Raw genomic sequence first — 27,629 nt, 5'->3', positions numbered from 1 at the left:
TGGTTTTAATTTTTATTTTAAGCCTTTTGTGATTATTTTCTGCTCTTCATATGTTCCACTGTGGTGTCTGATTGTAGCGGTCACCTTCCACATGTAGAAGCTAAGATAATTTAGGAATATCCATATTTATCCTTATTTGGTCAGTCACAGTGTAAAGACCTTTGCTGAGATACATGTTCAAACACACCCAATGCTATCAGACACAACACTGCTACGCTTTTAAATTAAAAAGTACAACATTTGCTGCCATCTTTCTTTATATAAAAGTCATCTGTTCAACACTTGTTTTCACAGAAAGAATGGCCTCACTGATTGAACTCCACTCTTTTTTATTTTTGAACAATTTTCCAATCAAATACATGCAGCATGCTTGTTATTACTGTTTTGCGAATTCTAGTATCTTTTACTGTGTAAAAATATAATCTCTACTACGAACGGTGATTTGACTCAAAGGCAACGTTGGTCTGCAAAGAGCACGACTGTGTGCTTTCCTTGGAGAAAAGCTTTACTTTTGAATTAAGTTTAATGTCCCTTTACCAATTTACAGTAACAAAATCAAAGTGATTCCAAATAGTTTCCTTAGCGATTTTTCCACAAAGTGTTAATCTTTCTCAAGGTATAGAGAAAACTGCAGTGCAAACTTTCCCTAAACACAGCCTCCCTCCTACATATGAAACTTGAATGAGGTCTTTAATAAACATGAACCAAGTGCCCCTTTCCACTGTAATTTATATGATGTAGATTCAATCAGGCATACCACCTAAGGATTTTCTCCTCACTCGACATACGCCATTATTATGCAGGAGCTGTATAGGGTAAAAATTGTGATAGATTTTGCAGAGATTTTCATTTCAGGTGCCTATTGATGAATAGTCTGACTTTATAAATACAATACATCTGAATCAAAAGAACCCCATTGCAGTGAAATATGTTCCAGGAGTCGGTCTTTTGTTTAACAGTCCAGTTTATGATTAAGCTGAGTTGAGGTGGCGCGATAAAAAAATAAGTTCTGGTGAAAAAAGGAGTAAGTGCAAAGTAACTTTTTAAAGTTTTTGACATCGAGTGCAATTAAATTCCCGGCCAAACATTACGAGGTGCAATTTTTTCCTATGTACTTCATGTTTCCTGGAAAATCTGTTTTCTCTGAAAATCTCCCTCTTCTGCCTCATGCTCAAGTGATTTTGTTCAGATTTCCAGAAAAACTTGTTCTGAGAAACATCACCTTGTCAAGGTAAATTTTTTATAGGATGTGTAGTGGGAAATATGATGCCAAGAAAAACTATACCTCCTAAAATTTTGTCACGCTAAAACCAAACTATTTAATTGTTTCTCCTGCTCGAACTGCGATGCTGAGAAGATGTGAAACGCTGTGAATCAAAAGAGTTGAACAAAAGGTGTTGATGCAAAGTATCAAATTAAAATGCATGAGCATAAATTGTCACACCTTTAAGATTTTTAATTGGAAAATATATATTTTTAATACGTGTTTCCTTTGACTTCACAATTATTTACGGCGTTGTGTTGTCCTGACAAAATCAAATAAATAGAATGTTGTGTTGGCAACGTGACAAAATATATATTTAAAAAAAAATCAAGCTTTAGAAATATTGTTAAAAGGGAATAAGCTTTACAAAAACTTATTAATATTTTGCCAAATATTTGTTGATAATGCACTCCAATTTAATTATTTTTATCGACTAACATAAGGAAGGTAGTAAATCTCGTCTCATAATATTTGAGTGAAAGTAGTTGGATGTGAATGTTACTAATCAATATTTAATAATACAAATAATTTATGAATCCTCAAAAACTAATTTACAGACACTTACCGATGCACATCCAGAATTCATTTGTAGATTTTTTCCTCTGGCCTCATTTCTTGTTTGCTAGACTGGGATTTGTTGGACAGTCACTCTTCTCTCTTTTTGGCTTTCTCTTTTTTTTCCAGTCAGACTTTCCTTCCTTTCAATTATTTATTTTCCTCCTCGCTCTGGGTGACAAGGCTTATCAGCTTGAAGGACGGTTCAGCCAGGATTACTTTTTGCCATTTAAGGTAAGCATATCTGCAGAAGTAGAAATAAATTTACAGGAGAACCAATGAAGTATCTCTGTAATGACTGTACATCTCTTTCGTAATCTGCTACATCAAGAATATTCATGAACAGCATCAGAAAGTAAAACTTAATTTTACTTAAATTAATTTTATGTAAACCTTAATTTTACTTTCATTTCAGGGCGTAATGACAAACCGTAGCCAAGCTCCCTGTTTAGGGAATTCAGCATGGAAAACATTTATCACATGTTCCAATAAAATCACTGGATGCACAATCTCACCAAAGTAATTGACCCTAATTTGTGAAAGTCAAGACTTCTAAATCAATTCTCAACATTAGCATTCAGATCATGAGGGAGAAAGCTGAATGTACACCCTTCAAAGCAGCTATTTCAGTAAAGTTCTTCGTTGTTATGGGACATCAGGTACAGGTTTAATATTCTTAACACATTAACTTTACAACCGTTTGCATTGATCTGCAAAATCTGAAAGGTCATAAGAATACACAAACTGTAAATGGAAAAAAGACTATCCAGTAACAAATAGATGATCCACACATCTAACATGTTTATTACTACAAGTAGCTTTCCATTGCTTGTACTTTTATTTGAGACATTGTAAAACTGAAACCCCTGGTAGCCATTTAAAGATGCTTAAAGACTTGCTCATGACAAGTGCTGCCTATTTCTACAAAGCTCCCTTTCGGAGCTGCAGTCACCAGCTGAGATTCCGCCTCCCAGAGCACCCTGCCTCATTTTCATCAGGTTAGATGTGCTTTTGGTGCTGCTTACGTGTAAGAGAAGAACACCTGTTGTACTACGCCTAACATAATTCATTTAATTAATAGATTATGACTCAATTAAAATGGGTGAAAATCTCATCTAAAGGCCAAATCTTGACCTTAAAAATAGTTAAATTATCACCCCGTTGTCTTGACAACTGAACATCTGCAGGTTGAGCTCATGAGACAAACTGAAGAGTTATTTACTTGAGGAATGTTTCTCTGGGATTGTTTTTGTTTTTTTAGGAAGTGTGGCCACTGCCCAGTTTTATTTATTTGTTTTATGTTTTGGAGTGGAGAGAATCTGTTTCTTTCATTCTAGCCATGCTGGCGCCTACAGAAATCTACACAGATGCTGTTGGATGCTTTAAAACAGTTGTGTGTATTCAAGTTTAGAAACAATAACAGATCAAACAAACATTATTGATCAGTGTTATATTTTTGATAATGCATGTTCAAAGAACAGCTTTTATTCTTTTTTGTGTGTTAATGATGTGATATTTACACAATAGTGTTTTTTTCTATCTTAACACAGACATCTGACTTGAATAACTCAAACGCTTTGATTTTTTTTTTCTTTAACTGATTGAGATGAAATATTTTCTTGCTATAATTGAAGATTATAGATACAAACAGAGATAAATGTCCATGTTTTTACTGTTGACTTCATTTTTTTCAGTAATTGCTGAATGCCTGCAGTGTGCCCCTCGCCTCATTATAACAAGTTGCTGCTACACTGGATTAGTCAAGAGAATGTGACTGACCTTCATTTTATTGACTGGCTCATCATTTTCTTTGCAAACAATTTTGCATTAATGACTTCACCAACAGGGTTTGATTCCCGGCCCTGGTCTTTCTGCATGGAGTTTGCATGTTCTCCCTGTGCATGCGTGGGTTTTCTCAGGTACTCTGGTTTCCTCCCACAGTCCAAAAACATGACTGTTAGGTTAATTGGTCTGTCTAAATTGTCCCTAGGTGTGAGTGTGTGTGCGCATGGTTGTTTGTCCTGTATGTCTCTGAGTTGCCCTGCGACAGACTGGCGACTTGTCCAGGGTGAGCCTGCCTCTCGCCTGGTACGCCAGCTGGAGATGGGCACCAGCAACCCTCCTGACCCCACTGAAGGACAAGGGTGAAAGAAAATGGATGGATGGATGGATGGATGGATGGATGGATGGATGGATGGATGGATGGATGGATGGATGGATGGATNGGATGGATGGATGGATGGATGGATGGATGGATGGATGGATGGATGGATGGATGGATGGATGGATGGATGGATGGATGGATGGATGGATGGATGGACATTTTCAAACTTCAGGGGATGGATACAAACTAATAGTTTTCCTCTTCTGCAGTGTGCACACTCTAAAAGAGATGGCATTTGACTCATCATAGTTCTCTAAGAAGAAAAAAAATAGCTTTCCTTTCATTCAAGTATAAACATTTCTTATAAAGTAGAACTTTGAAAAGCATTAAAAGTAATATGACCGCAAGGTTGGTGTAATCATTTTTCCACTTAAGTCACTCAGGAGGCTGGAAGTATATTTCATAAAAGAACAGCTGCACATCACAGCTTTTAGGCTTTAATTGTGAAACATTCTATTATAACCCTCTTAACGTGCCATTAGCTCTGATACTTTCTCTGTGGTAACAAAAAAAATAAATACATAGATTTTTCTCAACTTTGTAAAATGCACACAGTATCTATTGAGCTGGAATCTTGGCTCATCACACCTTGTGTTTCATCGGATAATGTTTCTACTCATCATATACTTGCACATTGAAACATTACATTTCATCAAGTCTGACATCTATATTTCAACTGTATGGCTGTATAAACCTTTATTTAAGCACTCATCAAACATTACTGAAATGTAAGTAAAGAGGAGCCTACCTGGAGAAAAGCAGATATTGATAAGCACATTGGTGTTTAAACGTCAAAAAATAAAAAATAAAAAAATATTCCCATGGAGCTGGAACGATTTTTGCTTTTGCTTTTCTGCTTTGAGGCAGTTGGTATGATATGTAACCGTGGCAACATGGTGTGTGTGATTTTTTGTTTTGTTTTTTTTTTTTTTTTACAACCAGGAGCACCTCATAAGTATCTCAAAAGCTCACATAAAGTCTCTGGAATATATAAAGTGTTTTTGAATTAAACTGTAGGTCCGTATGTGCAGACCTACAACCTGCTGTCTGTTGTTAAGTGTTTCTTAAGAAAATATGAGATTGTGACACTTTCAAAAACATTTAGGCTTAACATGTTTTGTCACGCCCCTTTCTGTTTCTGTAGCCAACCATGTGGCTCTTGCTCTTTCTCGCCAGAATGAAAATCAACAGGCGAAAAAGAGCATCTATTGCCCCTTTTCCCTCCTCCCCTCCTCCTCTCCTCCTCTCCTCTCCTCTGCCCAGCAGCTGTTTCCAGCTTCTTTCACACTCAGCGCCGCGGAGAGCACATCCGCGGCTCAGCTGAAGGATGGGAGCAATCGCCAGTAACGCTCTCATTTAATTTTCACATTATATAACTGGTCGGGGTCAGGGTGAGGCGACCGGCAGCGTCTGGCTCATTTCTGCTGCACAACCAGGAGGGAGCGCGGAGCAGAAGTTCAAAGAGAGCAGAAGGTAAGGCGTAATTCATAAATAAAAAATAAAAAAATAATGTTCGGAAATAATTTTTGCAGGAATTTTCTATTCGTATATAGGCGAATAAGACATTGTTTTTTTTTTAAAAAAATTGTAAACTTCTAAGTTTACTATACTTTTTAATTTCATTTCATAGTTTTAAATAGCAACAATTCGCATGAATCTGCAAAAATGAATAATCGAATCAACGTAATCTAGACATATTGAAATGTAATAACATTTATTCCATTTTTATTCTGGTTATACAATAAACTCCTACGATTTATGCCCATTATTAAAAAAGTTATAAATTCAAGGTAGCCCAGCTTTTTGCATGGAGTGACTGTGCAGCAATCCCTCCTCTTGGATATTACGTGGAAAGAAAGCATTTGTAAATAAAAATAAAAGCATTCATTTTGCTTCTATTTTTATTCATTATTCATTCATTATTATATCATTCATTAAATAACTTCATAATGAAGTTATTATAACTTCATTATTTTGGATGAAAGTGCTAAAATTACATCTTAAAATAATAACTAACCCAACCTCAAATACTTGTGTCCCCCTTTTTTTTTTTAAAAGATGCAACATGTAAATGTTTGGATTATTTCCATTTATTCATAAATTCCTGTTATGAATAACAGGAGTTATGACTCCTGGCTCCATACATAAAAAATAAAGTGGTCATTGTATCACAGTGTGAAGTGTGAATTGTACAGTGTGAAGTTATGTATCATTTGCAGCAGAAGCTCTTCATCCTATCACACAAACTAAAAGCATCTGAGATTCTCCAAGGCACAAGCTTCTTTATTACACATTCTTACACAGAAGTTTCCATTTTTTGTGATACAAGAATTTACTGTTCAAACCTGTGAAATAATTGACATAGTGTAGTTTACAGTAATGTTTTAATGCAATCACTGTGTTCTTAGCATAAATCTTAGACTAGTGAGTTTCTTGTGCGGACATTTTTTAGGTAGATTTATTTTAATTCTTTAACTATTTTATTTTCCAATTGTGTTTGAAGTAAAGTAATGAACTAAACTATAGGTTGAGGCAAAAGTTTTTGGCAGTGGAGTGGATAGTATGTTCTACTTTCTAACTAACCGTGTCGTATTGATTCCCAATAGCCATGTGTACAATCTCTGCCTTGTGACAAACTTGTATTATCATATGATTCACTTACAAGATAAAGGAAGGTATTACTCAGACTTGTTGTTTTCAGCCTTCAATTAAAAACCACTCTTCAGCACTTTATCCTCTGCTGTTGACTTCTGAGTGTGAGTTTCCATAACAGTCTGCTCACACTGGGCTCACTTCAGTTGTAAGTGACTAGCAAAAGCTGCAGTGTCTCTTTTTAAATAAGAGATGGAGGAGATGTGAAATTGCACGTTGAATAATAAATGCTGATGTCTGGTGCGGTGCTCTGCCTCAGGACTGGAATTTTCATGTTGTGGTTCTGTGTCGAAGTGATTCTCCTGCATGCTCCTCCGTTGATTGGGAAACCGTTTAAGCGGAGGAATTCTGGTCATTTTTTGCAAGATTTTACGTGGGAAAATATTTATTACCTGCTGTTTAATTTAGTCACTTCCATTTTTATCACTTCAGGCAAGTGGATTTCACCTTGCAAGGCTTTGAGCACTTGTTCCACCACTAGGAATTATTTTCCAAGAAACAGCTATCATTTCAAATCCTCTCGGTTTCACCTGGAAGGTAGAAATAAAACACACAAGAAACATCACATTCTGCCTTTTGTCGCTCTTCTTTTCATAATTTGAGCAGAGAATGATCCCAGAATAGTATGTAGTTTTGTTCTCTGTTGCATAATTTACAGGCGCGTTGCAATGTATTAGAATATCATTTGAGTTAATGTATTTCACTAATTTAATTCACAACATGAAACCTACACAATGTGGAGATTCATTAAATATGGCTGCTTTGACTTTCATCTTCATAAAAAAAAAACAGTGCATCAACACGAGTAGATGATAAGATTTCCCAAATCATCACTGACGGTGGAAGCTTCACATCGGACATAAAGCACCTTAAATCCTATACATTTCCACACTCTCTCCAGACTCTGTGACCATAATTTAAACATCTACTTTCACTTTTAAAAAAGCACTGTAGAACACGGATGATTAAAGGAATCTTTTTTTCTTTTTGTAAGCCAGCTGAGATACAGTCTGTGGTGTTAAGGAGTGGCTTAAACACAAGGAGTGTCAAAATCATAGCTCATGTCTTGAATATGTTTGTGTGTGGTGATCCCAGCTGTACTCCACATCTTGTGAATCTTCCCGAAACTCTAGAATTTTCTTTTCTTTGCAAGTCTGTTGTTATGGCTGCTGGTGGTGCACACCACTTTGCATCCATCTGCGTGAATACCACACCATTAACTCTTGTTACATGTTCCCTGAGATTGTGTCAGCCATATCATAACAAAACACCTATGTGTTAAAAAAAATGCTATTTTATTGGTGTTATGTTATGATTTCCTGAAAATCTGTGTTTTTTTTACTAGCTAAACAGATAAGTGAAATACATTTAGTTCAGTTGAGTATATATCTGTAGCATCAGTTCACAGCAAATGTGTGAATTGGCACCAAATGTTGTCTCAGTCAATTTGTTCTAGTCATGCAGGCAGATACAGTCAATTACACACAGAGCCTGAGTGGGAGTCATTTTTAGCCCTGGAGTTTCATGTTTCCAACCCAGTTTAGACAAAAACCTATTATCATTAAAATCAGGTAATTATAATCTTACATGATAGGTCTACAATTGTGGGGCATTGTGGCATAAAACTATTAAACGGTATGTCTTAGCGGAACAGAATTCATTGAGTTGATTGAATAGTAGTTTGCAAGCAAAGTACATCTTGCTTTGCCCACCTCTTCATCCTCCTTTGACATTGTTAACCTCAAGATCATTTTTAAGAAACAGTTTTTGCTCAACTTTTTCCAGCACTTTCCTCTTTTTATATCTAACCTTCTCCATGTCCACCCTTGTTCTTTCTACTTTCTACCTGTTAAAAAATGCCCACAGTATTTACTGGTCATTGTTGGCCACAAAAAGAAATGTGTTTTTTTTTGTTGTTGTTGTTGTTTGTTTGTTTTTTGAAACACTTGTTTCAAGAAGTGTTTTTGAAACAACACTATTTTTGTTTTAAAAAAACAAAAAAGAGCGAATACGGCAGGCAGTTGTAACATAAAAGCGGCTTCACTACCCTCCTATTGTAGTTAGACATTGATTACCAATAGTCAAATGAAACTGATTTTATGTTTAAATGGCCTGCCATACAGTGGTAGCATCTTGCTGTTGACATAGCTGCAAACCGGCTCAAAAAAAAAAAAAGATGGACGCTGGCCCTTGCGCCCCAAACATCACACCCACCCACCGGGAAATGTCCCAATCCTCCCAATTCGCCAGTCCGGGCTGACATTAAAATATTCCAATTTGATCCTAATTGGAATTCAGATTGCAATAATATTATATTAGTATTCACCTTTGTGACCAAAATCTACTGACTGATCATTAAAAACAAAAAACCACCAAAAGAAGTCGAAGAAGCAAGTCTTTTTTTTTTTTTTATTCCTGAAATGGACAGAGAGTTGATTATGCAGCAGCTGAACACCATTCCCAGTGGCGTTGAGTCTCATTCCTTCCTCTCAGTGAAAGAAATCAAAGATTTATAGCAAGTCAGCTCATTGCTTTCACTTCAAGAACCGTGTACTCTGAAAACTGACTCCACTCTATTTACCATTGTCTTTTTGTTGTTGTTTTTTTAGCAGTGCCAAAACCAGACAAGGACAAAAATGTAATAGAACTGTCAAGAGTAACCAGAGAGGAGAAGAGGAGCGGACAAAGAGAAACATGAGGGTATTTCACAGGAGGATTGAGTGATAGGAGAAAACAGGCTGGGTTACTGGGAGGATAGTTCTGTTTTAAGGGCAGATGAGGATGAGAGAAGGAGGGGTTGCTTCGTAAAAGGGATTTTGTTTGTTTAAAAAATGCGAAATAGTATAGCAAAATCTGTTTATTTCTTTTATAATCAAGTCTGAAAGAAAGTATTTTGTGTTTATAATTTGGTTGCATTTTTCATATTCTTAAAAAAGCTAGTGTATTATTTTCAGAATATTGTTTTTTTTTTTTAGCCATATAAAGTTGAATTTTCATCCAGTGCGTTGTTAATGTGTTTATGTGCCTCGGGGTGTTTCAAGGCAGTTTTCTGGACTGCACCTTGATATCTCAATTTAAATATCTCTGTTCTGTTTTATGTTTCTTGTGTGTTGTGACAACTAAATAACGCAAAAGCCATCTTCAGATATGTTGTTTCAGTTTTACCTATTTTCAATTTTATCCATCTATTTTCACATTCTCATCAAAATTTGTGGTTTCTTATCTTTTTCGATCATTAAAAAAAAACATTTACACTGTACTGTTGTACCTTTTCTAAGTCAAGAATCAGATCGTATTTATTTATGACTCAACTTCTCTCTTGTCTGCAAACACATACAATCTGACCTTAAAAATCTAATCTCACTAAATCCATTGACATTTTGTGCTTGCAATCTCCAATAACTTTTCACATTTCAGGATGTATGCTGGATGAATACACTGTTAGTTAGATTTCCTCTGATGTTATTTAGTTTGCACAACACACAAGAAACATAAAACATAACGGAGATCATCAGCGACATGCAGAGAATAATGTATATTCTTTCAAAGTTGCTGTCACACTGTTTCTTGGCTTGTATGTTATCAAACCTGAAGATGCTTTTCATGAAGGTCCAAAATCGTGCCCCTATTTTGTGTTGCGTAGAACTTTTCGATCCGACTGATTTTTGTCTCACATAATAAATGCTAGTGTTGTGGTACTGGAGACCGGTCTTGGCCTCGGGTTAGATGGTCTTGACTACAACACTAATGAACGCCTGTCCATCTTTGACTGAAAGTTCAACACAATCTATGAGGTCAATTACCTAGCAACGTATTCAAATAAAAAAGTTAAATAAAATCAAATGGTTTGTGTTCTTGTCATGGTATAGCCACTCCAAATACTCAGCATGCTGCATGCTTGTCCAAATGACATTCACAGCAACGAGCTGTTCTGCTCAAAGAGTCGTATACAAGTTGTCATTTTTCTCATTTCTTTTATTGTTTTAGCAATGTCACTGTTCCCTTCTCTGCAGAATTTTAAACTTTAGTCTTAGTCTTTCTGTTCCACGCTCATTTTTTGCTGTCACCTTATTGTGTCAATTCTGGTCACAAACACATCTCAACACAGCTGGTGGTCCAACAGAGTTCCATTTCTTCAGTCTCTGAAAAACACTGGTTCTTGATAAAATGTGAGAGAATTATATTTTTTGCTACCAAGGCAAAGTTACAGTTCAATAGTTCTTGATTTATTTCATTTTTGGTTGGAGGAAACATTTTCTTTTCTTTTCATTGTTATGGCATTTGAAGTAACAAGATATGAGCTAAATGTAGGATTTTTCTTCAGCTGTAAATTGAAAGTAAATATATTTGAGGTTCCAGTTGAGCCGCTGTGGGCAAAGGATGAGCTGGAGCTGCTTGAATATTTCATTTTCTTCTTTTGCTTTTTGGTTGCAACATTTTGTAGCTTTTTTTCTTGCTCCAGTTTAATGCCTTAGGGCAGCTTGTTCTTTGTTGTTTTGAATTAATTTTGAAGTAAACTGAAATGAGAGTTCCTTTGAAAACATTGCTTGAAACACAGCTTAGAGAACAAAGCTGGTAATATATTCAGCTTTTTTTTTTTTTGTTGAAAAAAACAAACAAACATATGTATTTCATATATTTTGTTTTCAGTAAATCTGACTGAAAACAACGTGGTGGTTAATGAAGTTAACAGATGATTTATCAGTAATAAATCAGTAATGCATCCTTCCCATCACATGAGGAGTCCAGAATTGGTCTGCAGGATTTCCAAGATTGTTTGAAAACTAGTAGATCTTAGCAGAATCTCTTGTGAGTGTGAAGGCAGTCATTATGCTACTGCACTGCTTAGCACTCACCAATACATTTCATTTTTACTTGATGGTTTCCCATATCAGGCATCATATCTGGAACTGGATGTTTGCTTACAAGCTATGTAGTTTTCCCTTAACGTTAAAACCAGATGTTTCTTTATAAACTAAGACATCACTTTTTTGTCACTCTCTCTGATATTAAATCAAAATAAATATTTTGGGTCAATTAGAACTATGAGGGTTATTCTTAATCAGTCAAAAAGGTTACATACATTCTCTTGATATTTGGTAGCAATGCATTTAAACTGTGTAAATACTTACCTTTACAACATTGTGTTAACCTAAAGTGTTGCCCAAAAAGCTGAAAGACTATTTTATGGTTGGACTTTTCATTGAAATTTGAAAGACATATTTCCATCCAAATCTCATGTCTGTTCTACTTTTTCCATTGAAGCAGTAATTGTTCAGTGTTCTCCATGATTCCTCTGTTGATTCTTGTTAGTATAACTGAGTTATACTAACAAGTGTCCTTGATAAGGTCCACGGTGTGGCAGTGTGTTGATGTATTAGCTCTTCTCGTCTTGGCTTTGATTGCAGATAAACTTGGGATAAGCAGTATAGCTTTGTGAAAATCTGAATCTTATTCATCACCTTCAGGCCGACAGCAGATTTGATAAAGTGTCAGAGGTCATTTACAATTTTCTCCATCCATTTTCTTTACACCCTTGTCCCTTAGTGGGGTTGGGAGGTGCTGGTGCCCATCTCCAGCTAACGTTCCGGGCGAGAGACGGGGTCACCCTGGACAGGTCGCCAGTCTGTCGCAGGGCAACACAGAGACACACAGAACAAACAACCATGCACACACAAACACACACCTAGGGACAATTTGGAGAGGCCAATTAACCTGACAGTCATGTTTTTGGACTGTGGGAGGAAACCGGAGTACCCGGAGAAAACCCACGCATGGGTTTTCAGGGGGAACATGCAAACTCCATGCAGAAAGACCGGGACCGGGAATCGAACCCAGAACCTTGCTGCAAGGCAACAGCTCTAACTGCGCCACTGTGCAGCCCTTTACAATTTCCTATTGGTAATAAATAACTGATGTGCCATTTCGCATGATTTTGTAAGTTGTTGAGTCAGATGAGAGCAGTGGAAAGAGGAGAGTGGAGAAAATGTAATGTATTCCCCCAGTCATGCCTCTTTTCTGCATGTCTGCTGACATTAATGGTTGCTATATAAATTTATTCACACATTTTATGTTTTTCTGTCTTCCCAGTTTCTTTTTTTTTCTGGAAATGAGACAGCAGATGTCACATAAAACTAATGTCATAGAAGTATCCTTAAATCTTTGTTAGTGATGTTATTTTGAAAAACGTGAATGGACTCCTTAAAAGTTTTTCTACTGAGCTACTTAATTTGCCCCAGTTCAGAGGAAAAAAAAACATTCAGCATAATCCAGTTTTCCGTGTTTCCTCCATCTTTTAAAAAAAATAAATAGATGCTCCTGCCATGTGGCTGAACCACTTTCTGGTGTTGCTCATAAATGACCCGTGCTTGCCCACAAACAGGTGTGAAGAACAGTTTCCACACCACGGCACCTGCCGTCTGACTTTTCTTTGGCTGGAGGAACCATTCAGTCCCAACTCCGCTACTCAGATGGAATTAATTCAATGCTTCCCCTGCGACTGCCATGAAAACACGGATTAGAGAATAGCTGAGCTTTACTCCCATCCTATGCCACTTTACAGGTTTCTTTCAGGCATCTGATGAAAAATGAGACATCCCTGCCATCCTAAGTGACATTGAATGGACATTTTGTAATAACTAAGGCGAGAAACAAACAGTAAAAGCAAAATTGCTCTTTGAGATTTCCTAAGGGGAACTTTTTTATGGCTTTAAACATCTAAATGTTGAAGTTTTTTGTTCATAGCCTGCGAGCCAGATTTTGCAAGCTAATAACACAAATTGCCATATGGTTTTTATAGTTGTTTCCATGCTACCCACATGAGTGCTAAAGGTATGGGCAGCTCTAACATCTGTTGGAGTGCCCATAAATCTGTAAAAATAAAAAAAAACTATTCAGGTTTGGGAACAACATATGCTGCCTTGTTTTTTACTAAATGCTTTTTTCAAGTTTATTGGTCCTGCAATGCTTTAATTGGCTACTTGGCTCCTCGAAAATGCTGTAAAAGCATACTATAAATGGATAAATTAGTTAATTGTTTCTCCTTATTCTTCTTTTTCTTAAAGCACGGTGAAAAACTAGGATGTAAAATTCAATAGTTTTGAAAGAATACATTTTCTTTTTTTTTTTTTAGATGTCATTTCTTCTTCTTTCTGTCCAAACCATCATCACAATGCAACTGTTTTTTGTTTTTCTTTAATTCACATAAATTAGCACAAAAGAACCATAGTCATTGTGGTATTTGGGATATTGATTGATTTGATATTTTATTTTCCTACAATGCTAAGTGTGTTTTAGTATTTTATTAGTCTCTATAGTCACGTTGATTTATTTCAGTTTTTTATCTTTGTTTTCTAGAAATCCGCTAATACAACAGTTGGTGAACAAAATCTGATGATTTTGTGCTTTGCTGATTTCACCGACTGATTAGCTACTGGAGGCTTATTAAAAATCCCATTTTCTAATTAGTGAACTCACCGTAGGATGTGCTGACAATAGTTATGAGGGTGAAAGCTCTTACTGATGGAGAAAAGACTCTCAGTTAGCAATTTTCAGAATCAGTGAAGTGTTTGAAAACGAAGTCAAAGGAAGCACAAAAGCTGCAAGAAGCCTTGAGAAAGGAAGCATTTCTGCAGAGGCTTGTTGGCTATTCCCCTAGGCTGCTACTTTTAAGGAAGTGAGACTTCATCAGATAAGGATGAACACATTGCAGCAAAGTTTATCTGTTTTTTCCTTTGATAATCCCAATTCTGTCTGCCATGGAACGTCTAGGACTGCTCTCAGTCATTTATAAGTGTTACTGTTACGGTGTACTCTCTATTGAGGGAGGACATACTTAATGCTATTTGTCTTTGTTTTGAAATTATTTGGAAATCCTAATTAACTACAGAGCTGTGACACTATGAATGTTCTCCCTCACACACATTCTAATTTAATGACCTTTAATTAATGAGTGATTTAATGGGATAAATGAAACAAAATCTAATTCTATTTAGTTGTGTATAATTTTTACAGATATCTTTGTCCCTTAACATGCAGGACTTTTTTAATGAAGATTTTTTAAATCTATATTAATAAACAGGTTTCATTGTTATATATAGTACTTAGAGAGAAATTGGAATTGGCTGGTCAAAGGTTTACAAAATTCAAGATTTGAAATTTGACTCAGAACACTGCATTTTCTTTGTTTTCCCATTTCCCTATTTTTTTCCCCCATCTTCCTTTTTGACTGTTTGGGTTCATTGTTTCAGTTTCTGACATTTTGCTTTATGATTTAACTTTCATCCATCCCCTCTAAAAAGTTTCTCTCAGCTACATCTTGTGACTTGAGGAGATGATGCAATATGGTGTTAAAATCTCTAGATTTTCAGTATATTTTATAAAGAGTGGCCGTCATAATTATTGTCTTGTTACCAGAGTCAGAGAAAAAATTACAAGTAGCTAACAACATTACAATGGAGTATATTTTAAAGAATTTCTAAAATATGTGCCGCAGTTTTACTCAGAAATACATTATCTATTATTTTAGCTCCACTTTTAATCACTTCGGAATGAACTAGTGAAACTCTAGAATGTCTTAACAGGCTTTAGGGATTAAATGTCATTTGTATTGTGGTTCTTTGAGTGATTTCCTATTCAGCGCACTCTGTGTTTCTCTGTGATGCGAGACAAAAAAGACAAAATCCATTGCTGGTGTTGTAGAAACCTTTGCTTTTTATCTCCTCTGTTGTTAAGAAAAGAGCTCAGCGTTTGTATTTGCTAAGAAAGACTCTTGAATGAACTCCGAGTCGCGTGAGGCCTCATGGTAATTACTTTTCTCCTCCTCTCTTTGTTTTAGCCACTTTCCTCCCTCTTTATCATGTTCACCGGAGCGAAGCCATGACTTTACTCAACGAGTCCGAGGACACCACCTCACCCTCCGCTCCCCTCTCCTCCCTTAGGAACAATTTCTCAGCCTTTTTCACACCTGACGCCTCTTATTCCCTTGCATCCTATCCCACCTCCTCCTCCTCTTCCTCCCTGCTGACATCCTCCAACTGCACTGACTCTTCACCATCTTCCTCACCACCGTACAACTTCTACGCCGTTCTGTTAGTCCTTCTAATCTTTTGTGTGGTGTTCGGCAATGTGCTGGTGTGTGTGGCTGTGTCTCGGGAGCGTGCCCTGCAGACCACCACCAACTACCTCATTGTCTCCCTGGCCGTGTCGGATCTGCTGCTGGCAACCCTCGTCATGCCTTGGGGTGTTTACCTGGAGGTAATGTATAAATGTGCACAACTTTGTTTTTCAAACAAACTCAGTAGAAAACAATTTCTCTGACCCAGAGTGGAATAAAGCTGAATCTTTCTTTCTAGGTTTAGGTAGTTTTTTTTGTTTGTTTTTTTTCATTTTTGGGGGGAGTAAATGCAAAACAAATGAAAGTTGTTTTCATACTTTAAAACAGCAGCGACATATTCTGTCGCACTGCTAAAGTATTCAATTGCAAAGCACTGTCTCCTCAATGTGAGAGGAGGAAAAAACATGAAGTTGACATATTTAGATAATGTCTATTGAGGTAGTTAAGAGACAATGATACTTTTGTAGGAGACGGGACATAATCAGCAGAAACTTAGTTGACTTATTAAGTCACAATTGAGTAAAAAAAAAAAGTAGATTATCATCCATTTCAGATCACAAGATATTTTCATTAACCTCGGGTTTCCATGTGAATCAGTGGGTAAGAAAAGTCGAAAGAAATGATGTTGAAAAACGGATGATTTGCTTAAATCTGTCTTAGTGGCCCAAGATATAACAAGATCCTGCAGTTTCATTAGGCATTCTAAAATAACATATTCATCTGTTATTAGCTTGGCTAATTAATTCATAATTACATTTATCAAATATGTAAATTAACAGTTCATCCCGTTGCAGAAAATGCCCATGCAATGTCTGAAAGGCTGCAAAGTGAATCTCTTTGGGCTTATAGTCAGACAAAGAAAGAAGAAGCTATTAGAAACACGATGATTAAAGTTTTATTTTATTCTTCTGCTGCTTATTCAGACATAATTGACTTGCATCATACTTGAGTTACAAGAAAATTGTTTTGTAATGAAATTGTCCTTGTGAGATCATAGGGAACGGCTGAGCCATAACTTTCATCTATTTTTGTGTTCCTGAAGGTGGTTGGGGAGTGGCGCTTCAGTCTAATCCACTGTGACATCCTGCTCACTCTGGACGTCATGATGTGCACCGCCAGCATCCTCAACCTGTGCGCCATCAGCATTGACAGGTGGGGTTCCTCTTTTTTTTTTCTTCTTTCTTTTTTTTTTTTTTATCCCAAAGGTGAACCTAACATGACGCAATGAAGGCAAGTGAAGAAGACGTAAGTTTTTCTACCAAAATCAAAGGCACCCTAGAAACAGGAAACCCAGAAAAAAAGAGAGAAATGAGTAGAAAACAGGGTCAGGTAGTTATTGACCTAGCAATGAGTGTCAGAGAAAATAACAGAGACAACGAAGGAGTCTGTCTGTTGGAGAGTGTGATTACAGGAACAGAAGATGTGTTGAGATGGCAGTCAGGGGAAAGATCAGAGAAGATTAGCCAGCAGAGAAATCAAACTCAAGAAATCTGAACAATAATGGAGAGAAAACATTTTTTTCAACAAAACAACATCCACTCAGGCTGATACTGCAAATATGAGGAAAAATAGCATAACCCCTTTTTTATTGTATAGCCTATTTTAACAACTATGCACATTTGTAAAAGCCGCTCATTTTTTAAAAATCTTATTTTGCGTGCCTTATCAGAATATATTTTTATTGAATTATATTTCATGCTTTGTATTCAAAATCTAAATTTAAAAAATATCCTTATATCTTAAAATTCACTGATGGCGGGTAAACTTATACAATTTTTAAAAAATGTAATAACTGTTTTCCTCTGGGAAACTTCAAGCCATGAAACAAAACTGATAAGAAATGAATAAAAAAATAAACTGTTTCTGTCAAATTGCTATAAGCAGTAGAGTAAAGACATTTGTTATTTTGTTAAATATATAGTTTACATGTTTTTGAAGCTATTCCAAAAAGTATATATGGTTATCTTGTCTGGCCTGTTTGCTTGATATTTTGCTGAATTATTAAATAAAGTGTCTTGAAGTTGCGCAAAATTAGACGTGTCAAAAAGCTGGAATGATGATGGATCTAAGGGAGAACACCTGCTACATCATTTGTTTTTATTTTATCATCCAACTATCACTGAGCAGAAGGACAAAAAGGCTGTGTGTACTGTCATCATTTATGTGTCCAGCAGGTTGGAGACTGTGGTTTTATGTCCCCAACGTCCTCTGCAGTCAGCTGTGATCTTGACAGCTTTTTAAGGCCCATAAAAACACTTTTAATGATTTGACCTTCCACTTGATGCGCTCGTCCTGCGTCCTGAGGGAGGTGACCAGACACCCAGTGGGCAAACCGTCTACAGCTGTGTCCTCATTTTTCAAACCAACATATTGAGGTTGCTCTAGTTTATACACACGCAGGCTCTTTAGTCAGGCTTGAGGGTGCAAAAGACAAAAACAACAAAAAAATGCAACTAAGGTTAATCTTAGATATTTGACTTCTGGCTTTGATTCACATAAAAAAACATAAGATTGAGCTTATGCATTTTTTGTGTGTTTTATCCATCAACATGTAATTTTTTTCTTTGCATGTATACGTTTTGCTTATCCACAAAATACTTTTTAAAGTATTTATAACCTCTTTCTTTCACGCAACTACAAACTTTAACTTTTGTTGTGGAGAGATAAAAACAAAAAGGAACTTTTTGTCATGCAGAATATTGCGCGCAGACAAAAACTTTCTGTATGCCATTCTAAGCACACAGTCCACAAGGGGAAGCATACGTGTGAAATAAAAAAAGCTTGAGGATGCTTTTCTTGTGCACGGAGAAAAATAATGTACAGGATTGATGGTAAGATGAATTGAGATCATTACAGGGAAATTCTGGCAGAAAACCTGAAAGAGGCTGTAAAAGTCTTGAGACCACTATTTGATAAATGTCTCAAAAGTTAATAATGTAATCTCCCATCATGCAAAAAAAAAAAAAAAATGAATCAAAACAACCAAATAATGAATTAAAATCCCTTCTCAGGTTTGTACTAATTGATCAAGTTTTATTGCTGAAGAGATTAGAAGCAGCTTTCAGTCACTACAAGAACTAGTGACTGAAGGCAGCAGCAGAAATCAAAGAACAACAAGAGTCTCCTGTCTCTGATGAGGTCCATCTGATCCTGACTTCAAACTGCCATCATCTGCAAAGACTTCTCAGCATTCATTTAAAATGTAATAAAGCAACCTCACCCTTAGAAGTAGTTCAACTAAAAAAAATACACAGCTGCAGATAAAGCTCTACATTGTGATTTGCCATCGTTTGCAATGCCTGAATCCTTTTTATGAGGACTTGCTTGTAAGAATCTGAACTGCTCCAGGCTCACCATCTGATTATACGTTGCAGGCTTTGAAGCCTGAACGAACTTTTACGTAATGGATGCTGTGCAGAATCTACTCACGTTTTAACAGCTTCTGCCTACTTCTTGCCTGTGACATTCCGTGTGCCGCCGAGACTTGAGCTGCTCACTTAAAGCCACCAACAGCGGCAGGCAACTTCAATTGCTTTTGACAGCTATGGGTTTTGTGTCCTTGTAGCTGCGAAACAAGAAGTGACAACTTTGGTCTGTTTGAGAAACAAACCGAGATTTGATCATGTCATGTCATGTTTTTTCTACTTTAAAATATGTAAGAACACGGCTGTGGGATAACTAGCTCACTGGATTTATCAGAGATTGTTTGTTCTGTATCGACATATTTGTTCAGAAGCATGCCTAGTGGGTGTGAGAGGCATGCTAATGTGACAACTGTGGGTATTTTTGTTTTATACTTGTGCATGCATGTTGTTGCAGATACACAGCAGTAGCCATGCCGCTGCTCTACAACACCAGATACAGCTCCAGGAGGAGGGTGGCTGTGATGATCGCCGTGGTGTGGTTTCTCTCTTTTGCCATCTCCTGCCCTTTGTTGTTTGGACTGAACAATACAGGTGAAAGTATCTTTTAGACGCTCCTCTCACATTACTTCAGTCAGCCATTGCGGTGGTCAAAAGAAGCACACCTATTAAGGCTTTAAAAGTAGCACAATGAAACTTTGTTGTGAAAAAAGATGATATTTTAGGGGTTGTGTTATTCCTACTCAGCATTGTGCACCAATGTCCCCTTATCTGACAAGTTCTGACATAATCAATGGTTGTTTTTTTTATTAATTTACCCTTAGCATCTCATTTCAGAGTGAGATGATGTAGTTAGTTGTCTGCTGTGTCTTTTTTTTTTTAGACAAGGCTGTTGAGCAAAGATCTATCACATGTGTGTTTCTCATTATGCAGGATGATTTTTATTCTTTTATTCTAAAGTGACTGATCAAAATATTTTATCATATCAAAAATGTTCTATCTCCACATATTGTGCTCCATTGTTGTTATGGATTCAGAGTTTGGTTTCCAGACAATTCTGCGAGAAGAAAAGCAATGAGAGAAACAACTTTGAGACATTGTGCCACTTCCAGCCCAGGTTGAGACAAAATGAAGTTTGTTTTATTAAATGATGCTAGAAATGTTCTCATTTATTTGCGCTAAAACTTGCAGAGCTTTTCAGTCAAAATGTTCACACTTTTTTGTCATCTGACAGCAATGCTGCTGCACAGCTGTTTCACGCATCTGGGAACATTAGCCAGCACTCAAATTACTTTATGCTTAAACTCTTGCATTGGCAAAATAATTTGTTTGCATTGAGTTTGTAACGGACGATGCTTTGTAAAGCGATTAGACACAGACAATCTTTGATTAGTTTGTTACCTCACTGGGCAGTTGGAGTGGTGGCACTCATCAGTCAACCTCTGAGCTGATAAAGGCTTCTGCGGTGGGGGGGTGGGCCAAAGCTTTGAAAGTGTTCAGACTGAGCTCAAAGAAAGGGCTTCAGGCTGAGCGAGAATCACAAAGTAATGTGAGAGCTTACTTCCAACAAGCCAGCACAGCAGGACTGAATGATGCAAGTCAAACTGCGAAAAAAAACATCTCTCTCCTCGCAGCTACGTGTTGCTCGTACATTACGACACGCAGCTTGAGATGTTTCTCATTCGTTTCTGCTGACGGTGTTAGTGATTGAGTTACATCACTGGTACACTTTAAATACAAGCAGTGTTTTCATAGATGTTTTTGACGAAACTTAGATTAGTAAAATGCAAAGGGTGTTGAATAATGAAATTGAACCTAAGGATGGCTTCAAACTGTGGGAATAAATGGGTTAAGGACCTGTAAGGAAAATATTAACTTCTGCCATGTCTCTTTTTTTTTCTCATAACAAGTGATGTAAATAACACATTTATTCAAAATGGATAAAACAGTCAGGACACAATAAAAGCTACAACAAACAGGTGACTGAATCTGTCTGTGTTTGTAGTGCATTTAAAAGAGATGATGAAAGGCAGATTGCCATCTAATCTGATCGTCATGTAATTTATTATTATTATTATTATTATTATTATTATTATTATTATTATTATTATTATTATTATTATTATTATTATTATTATTATTATCTCATAGCTGTTGCTGATAATTAGAAAAGAATAACCAGCAGCAAATTAATATGATATCAAAGTTAGGAACCCAGAAAAACATGCTATTTTTTTTTTTGTTTCATTACATTTGAGGGGGAATTTTTAAGCATCTAAATTTGTCGGTCTATTTGTCTGAAGGTGATTAAATTGGCTTGCACTTTATAAAACTGTTTTTATAGTATTGCATATGTGAACTCAGAGAATAGTTATTCTCTGAGCATAATGTATCGTGTATGTTTTGCATGCTTTGAAAGCTGTTTGTGATGCCGTTTAATAACAATCAGAAAGCTTTTGAATTCTGTGTGAAACCAGGGCTTATTTTGGTGCATGACAATAAAATAATCATGTAGGTGCATGTAATAATTTATTCTAATTTTGATGCAATATCTGGCACCTTCATTGCTTGAGTTGCGTATTTTGCAAAGCTAATACTTGCGTTTTCTTGGTTGTCTTTCCTGCATCAGCCAGCCGGGAAGGCACCACATGCAGCTTTGCAGACCCGGCGTTTGTGGTCTACTCCTCCGTCGCATCTTTCTACGTGCCATTTATCGTAACACTGTTGGTGTACGCCCAGATCTGCGTGGTGCTGCGTAAACGTGGCAGACGCACTGCCCCACCACGCAAACACGGCCTGCTGACACAAGGTGGTCCTGGAGCAGCAGAGAGTCGACAGCGGAAGGTAAACGTCCCAGTTTTGCTGAAGTTTCACTATTTCCTTATTGTTTTAATTTGTTTGGGCTGATATTTACAGTAAACATCCATGAAACCTAAAACCCAGGACACTGCCTTAGTGGCAGAAGATATGTTTAATAATCTAAATAAGTAAAAACTAATTCATTTGTTTCAGTAGATTTAAGTAAATAATTGTCCAAAATAATCATTCTACACATTTAAAAATGTAGTATAACATACTATGGCCAGTAAAGCCAGGTGGCAGAAAAATGTATTTGCGCCTACTCAGTTGTTGAAAATTTTATATAAATCAAACCAATATTTTATTTGTAACTGAGTGTACGTAGTGTGTATAATGAGAATTGTTCTCCGGTTCATTAATTTAATCATTAAAAATCACTATACTCATACTTGCACATTATTGCACAAACTGTGTCTCCGTGTTGCATAACACTCTCAGGCCATCACACACTGTGTATTGCATTTTAATAAACTCTCTCTGTATTGTATTGATTTTAGTTTTTATTTGAAAAACAGAGGTCATAAATCTGCTCTATGTCTTCAGCTGAGGAGAGGGGGGGGTAGAAATGGTCGACTGCACTAAATTAAAACTGATTATTTTATACTGACAACTTCCCTTTACCATTTTCCTGCTACGCAGCAGCAACATCGGTTTTCAAGAAGGAGAAAAACAATGTCAAATTTTAATATTGTTCCATTAGAAAACAATGTGTTGTTATTGATTTAATAACGGTGGAACAACCACTGCTGTCTAGAAAATTCTTCTCAAATTTTTTTTGTTTCTTTTTTCCAAAGGTTGTGTTTCAGTTTAATAAAAAAAATAGGTTACTTGTGAGGTTAGGGTAGCTATTGATTGAAAATTAAATTTAGAAGCCACTTGAAGTGTCATGCAAAACTGTTACACTTTGTCTTTTTATTTGCAATAAGTGTGAGGGTCTTTTTTTGATCTTCACTCTTTTCATTTATTGAATTTCCTGTTTCCTTCCCTTCTCAGAATAAGTGCACACAACCAGAAGATGTGAAACTGTGTACCCTGATCCTTAGGCCTGCCACTGCAGGTCCTCAACGAAAGAAAGTGGTGAGCAACCTAAACAAGCTGCCCATATAAACAATGTGAATATTTATTTCTCTATATTTTCGTCTCTCTTTCCATTGAGTCTCCTGGCTCTGCTGTGAATTCCTGCTTTGTTATTTGATTATTAATACATTATTACTGTCCCATATTTAACATTTTGTTTCTTCTCAAATCTGCATCTTTTTTTTTGTCCCCCAAAGCTTGCCTTCATCAAAATAGGCTTGCCTTCCTCATCTCCCTCCTTCTTCCCTCTCTATGCATCAGACCCTCGTGAAGGAGTCTGTGGTTCATCCCCTCGAAGTGGAGCCGGGTCGGTTCCTACCACAGACGGAGCAGAATCTACCGCCTCCCAACGCTCCACAGCCTTCCAATCATTCACTGCAGTCTAAGATCTCACTCTCCATCGCGGTAGGACCGGCCCCGGCGCTTCCCTCAACCGTGGCGCGATCCGCTCTGACGCCCCGTCCCCCCACCCTGGAGGATGGCATGAGGGGCCGAGAGGGGTGGAGGGAGCGCAGCGGAGGCAGAGAGAAATGGGGCACCACCAAGGAAAGGGTGAGAGGGAGGCTCTCACAGCAGAAGGAGCGGAAGGCAACGCAGATGCTGGCTATTGTGCTGGGTGAGGAGGAAGAAGAAYAGACTAATTGATCAGATGTTCACATAGAATTAGTGGCTCTTTAGACTGCCTCACTGTTATGGAGGTGAAGTATAAATAAAATCTATCCTTTGATTTGGGTTGAACAGGCTTATATTTTAAACAATTCTATTTTTTGTAGCTCCATTTATAGTTTGTTTCTCGCCAAAGCTTTTTSTTTAGCATTAACCTGCAAGTACCACATTTTAGCTTAAGGTGGAAACTACTTTTATACTACATTGCATTCTACTTTCTTACAACCTTACGTGTTTTATATTTTATGGATAGATGCATCTCTCAAAATAGAGCCGGTGAGGTTATCTGTTGCTTCGGTAGTTTTGTGACACTGGAATAATAAAATGTAGAAATGTGAATGTTGTTTCATTACTCAGATTCCTGTATGAGTTGTCACATATTGCTGTGCAAGCTAAACACACATAGGCAGGCTGACAGCTGCATTAGGCGAACTGTATTTTTTTATTGCACACAATTTACATTCAGCAYAGCGGAACGTATTCCATGGTTTATGTGGTGCAATCTTGTAGATGGTCAAGATCTGCCGGCAGCAGCCACATGTTCCACCTCATCCCAAACATTTAAATCCCCAAAGTAGCCAGTGAGAGATGTAAAACCTGGCCTTATACCTCCCGATTCTGGAGAAACAGCTGAAATGAAAGAATAAATGGAGTTTGATGGATTGWGATTTGGATTAAACTGGATTGTGTCTYATTTATACAACTGGATTGTGTTGGGAAGAATTTTAACAATTACAGCTGAATTTAGACCTGTTTAGATTTTCCATAATTGCATATAAATTGAACCAAATTATCTCATAAAATGACTAAATTTAATTGGTTACCAAGAAACTGCATTGTCATAATAAAAAAGTCTGTCTTTTTTTCTTTTCGTCTTAAGTCTTTTAAGATGCTTAACTTACTTCCTGGGTGAATTAAGCAAAATTTAGCTTTATTGTTAATCTTACATCACAAAATTAACAGTCAAAGGAGGTGYTTTTTCTTAAGGGGTTCTTCCTAAGGAAAAGCACCTCCTAAAGCAGGATTTTATGAATAGTAATACATAAATCATTTTTAGATCGCCGTTGAGCCTAAACATAAATAAATAATGTTCTTCACTAAATAAAGATTCAATAAAGAGTGAGTTATGACCATAATTCCTCCTTGAGAAAATGACTTCTGTAATTCTATTTTATGTCTTTYWTTTGTTTTGAGCTGATATTCTGTGCYGTTGATTTTGCTAATGAGCTACTCAGAGATTTTCAARTGAATAACGATGATCAGGCATTTTTAGAGTGGAATATGTATATRTATWTWAGTATACWCACATTCACACRTGTAATCAGTGTTGTCTGTCTGTCTGTCTCCAAGGTGTGTTCATCATCTGCTGGCTGCCTTTCTTCCTGACCCATGTGCTGAAGGCCCACTGCAGGAGCTGCTGCATCTCACCTTCTCTGTACAGTGCCGTCACCTGGCTTGGATATCTCAACAGTGCTGTAAACCCTGTCATCTACACAACTTTCAACATTGAATTTCGCAAAGCCTTCATCAAGATCCTGCACTGCTAGCCAAGATTAAAAATGCATCAGTTGYCAAGATAAATAAATWAAGAAGAAAACACGTTGTGGGACTTGGGAAGAGATTGCAAAGATAAAAATATTCTGTGACAGTTTGATTCTGAGAGGAACTGAGACTATAATCTGTGTGACTTGGAGTCACAGAGATAAAGATTCTTTTGGAAGGATCGAAAGGCCTCAGACAAGACTAAGCCACAGAGAGAAAACAATGTCTATGAAGCCAACGACGGCAGGCACCAAATATCCTTCAAAAATAGTTTGTGACAAGTGGAAGACAGCGACGAGAAAAATAACAAAGGTGGAGATATGTACAGTAAAGGAGACAAATACTGTGCAATGTGTCTATTTTCTGTAAAGGGGAATACGCTCAGACAGGTGATCAYACTTCATCATTCTGACTCAGACTCCACATTTGTGGCTTTMAGTGCAACAGCACTGTTTCCTGAGTATTCAAACCTTTGATTTGTATTTGACTGGTTCTGCTACATTCACTTGTGATCTCAACAAACYTTCTCTCGATGTGTTTGCATGCGCTRGCATTTCTCACATGACGGGAGCAAATGAAATGCACAACAAAAGGAAAGGAAATCCTCCAAATTTGATTTTGTCTAATTTTGTATTGATGAACCTATACTTTCATTTAATAAATATGTGCTGTCAGTAACTGTTTTTAATTCCAACCCTACTTCACTGCATAAATTGTGCCATCTATAAATTCAATTGATTTTGTGTTGAACATTGTGTAAATAAATATTATCAATCATTTGTCTCATCTCTTTCAGCTTTGCTATGGAGGAGAAAAAACCCTCAGCCAAAATGAACCAAGTCAGTTTTTGCTCCTTTTTCCTTCCATATGTACATGGGAGGTTTCTGCACCTCCACCATCAGTTTCAACATCACTGTGGAGGAGAAAACATCCTCACTGCTTTCATCAGCTCATCAGCAGCATCAAGTGATGTAATTTTACACCATTGTGGGTGTCCCTTTTTTTTAATCATTTTAACTTTTAGTGATTTGAATGCGTCCGCCTATTTTGATGATGGCAGCTGATGTGAATCGTTCACACAGAATCTGTGTATGTGTGTTTTTTACTGATTACTGTTAGCTGATCAAACYGCGGATCTGAAATTGTGAAGTTGTTTCCATAAGTCTTGCTGGAATAATTGTAAAATTTTGCTTGACACCATAAGACCTCTGCTTGTGCTTTTTCCTTCCCCCTTTAAAGAGGGCCATAACAGATGACTWYGTATGCTTCACCATTTATGTGTGCATGCATACATGAACCATCATCAAGTCTCTTTGCAATGCACAGAACATCTTAGCAACTAAAAAATGCTAGTTTATGGGTTTATTCAAATGTGCATCCATTAAAAACAAGGGGAAATAAGTTTTTATTGTTTTGCCCGGCTAGAAGATAATGTCTAACTTTATAAGTCAGCTTATTRGCAATTCTGAATAAACTGTAAAGTGAGATTTGCAAGTCGAACTATTGAGGGAATGAATATAGAACTCATTTTGTCTTTGGTGGTTGTCTTGACTAAACTCATTGACTTCAAAGGCGTTCATTTAAATCCACMTTTGTTTGCTAGATAATTTCCTTTTCCTTTGATATTATAATCCCCTCCTCTACCTAATCCTAAAGTGTCAAATAACTTCAAGAAATGTGAAATAATTTTATACTMTTGTGCCATTTAGTAAACTTTTCAGATTTTTAGTTCTCTTGATGTTCAAACATTATTTAAATGAARGCAGCAGAAGTGAAAATTAAAACTATGAAACTGTCTTTATAGTTACAAGTATAAAAAGATTCCTATTCCCTCACGCCAGCAGCAAAGAAGAGAAACAAAGAGTGTGTAACTTGCAGTGTTGTGACAGGAGCTCTGCTCCACTGTCAGTGAACTTACTGATCTGCCACCAGGCACAAGATAAAACAACTGATGTTATTAAGTTGTAAATACTGCTTCTTTATAACGTGAAATAGCCAAACAAATATTTTCTCTCCCTGACTGTTGCCAAGAGGTTGGGAAACTGTCAGACGTGAAARGTTTATTTTCTTGGCATCAGCGCGATGAGGAGATTGGAAGGATGGAACCTCATGCTTTCGTTCTGGAAGTTTGTGCACGTTTTGGAGATTACATGTTGGAAAGCTTCTTTTATGATTCACTTCGCAGAGAACAGTCAGCACTGCATTATTTTCTTTCTGAAATATTCATTGCGCACCTTCCATGACCTGGGAATTGAATCCCTTTCTACTTAAAACAGACCTTTYATGACAAAGATCCTATAGAACAAATTTCAGAAAAAAAACATGACGGTGAAAGATTTAAATAGTTGTTTTTTTTCTAAATATCTTGATTGA

At 36.8% G+C, this 27,629-nt stretch overlaps 1 protein-coding gene across 2 annotated transcripts; it reads left to right on the top strand.

Moving 5' to 3' along the window:
* Window positions 1-5,195: 5,195 nt before the first annotated feature.
* On the top strand, window positions 5,196-26,035 carry drd2l (dopamine receptor D2 like). Of its 2 annotated transcripts, XM_008431217.2 has the most exons (8): window positions 5,196-5,456; window positions 15,472-15,890; window positions 16,793-16,902; window positions 19,570-19,706; window positions 21,742-21,956; window positions 22,965-23,048; window positions 23,310-23,664; window positions 25,065-26,035. In XM_008431217.2, the coding sequence occupies exons 2-8, from the start codon at window positions 15,513-15,515 to the stop codon at window positions 25,259-25,261; spliced, it is 1,476 nt and encodes a 491-aa protein (XP_008429439.1). In that variant the 5' UTR covers window positions 5,196-5,456; window positions 15,472-15,512; the 3' UTR covers window positions 25,262-26,035. The 2 variants fall into 2 exon arrangements, with proteins under 2 accessions (XP_008429439.1, XP_017165253.1); XM_017309764.1 differs by lacking the exon at window positions 5,196-5,456 and having other exon boundaries at window positions 13,938-15,890.
* Window positions 26,036-27,629: the final 1,594 nt, after the last annotated feature.

Source organism: Poecilia reticulata, linkage group LG16 (assembly GCF_000633615.1).
Source record: "Poecilia reticulata strain Guanapo linkage group LG16, Guppy_female_1.0+MT, whole genome shotgun sequence".
NCBI lineage: Eukaryota > Metazoa > Chordata > Actinopteri > Cyprinodontiformes > Poeciliidae > Poecilia > Poecilia reticulata.
This window is presented reverse-complemented; position numbering and strand designations above follow the sequence as displayed.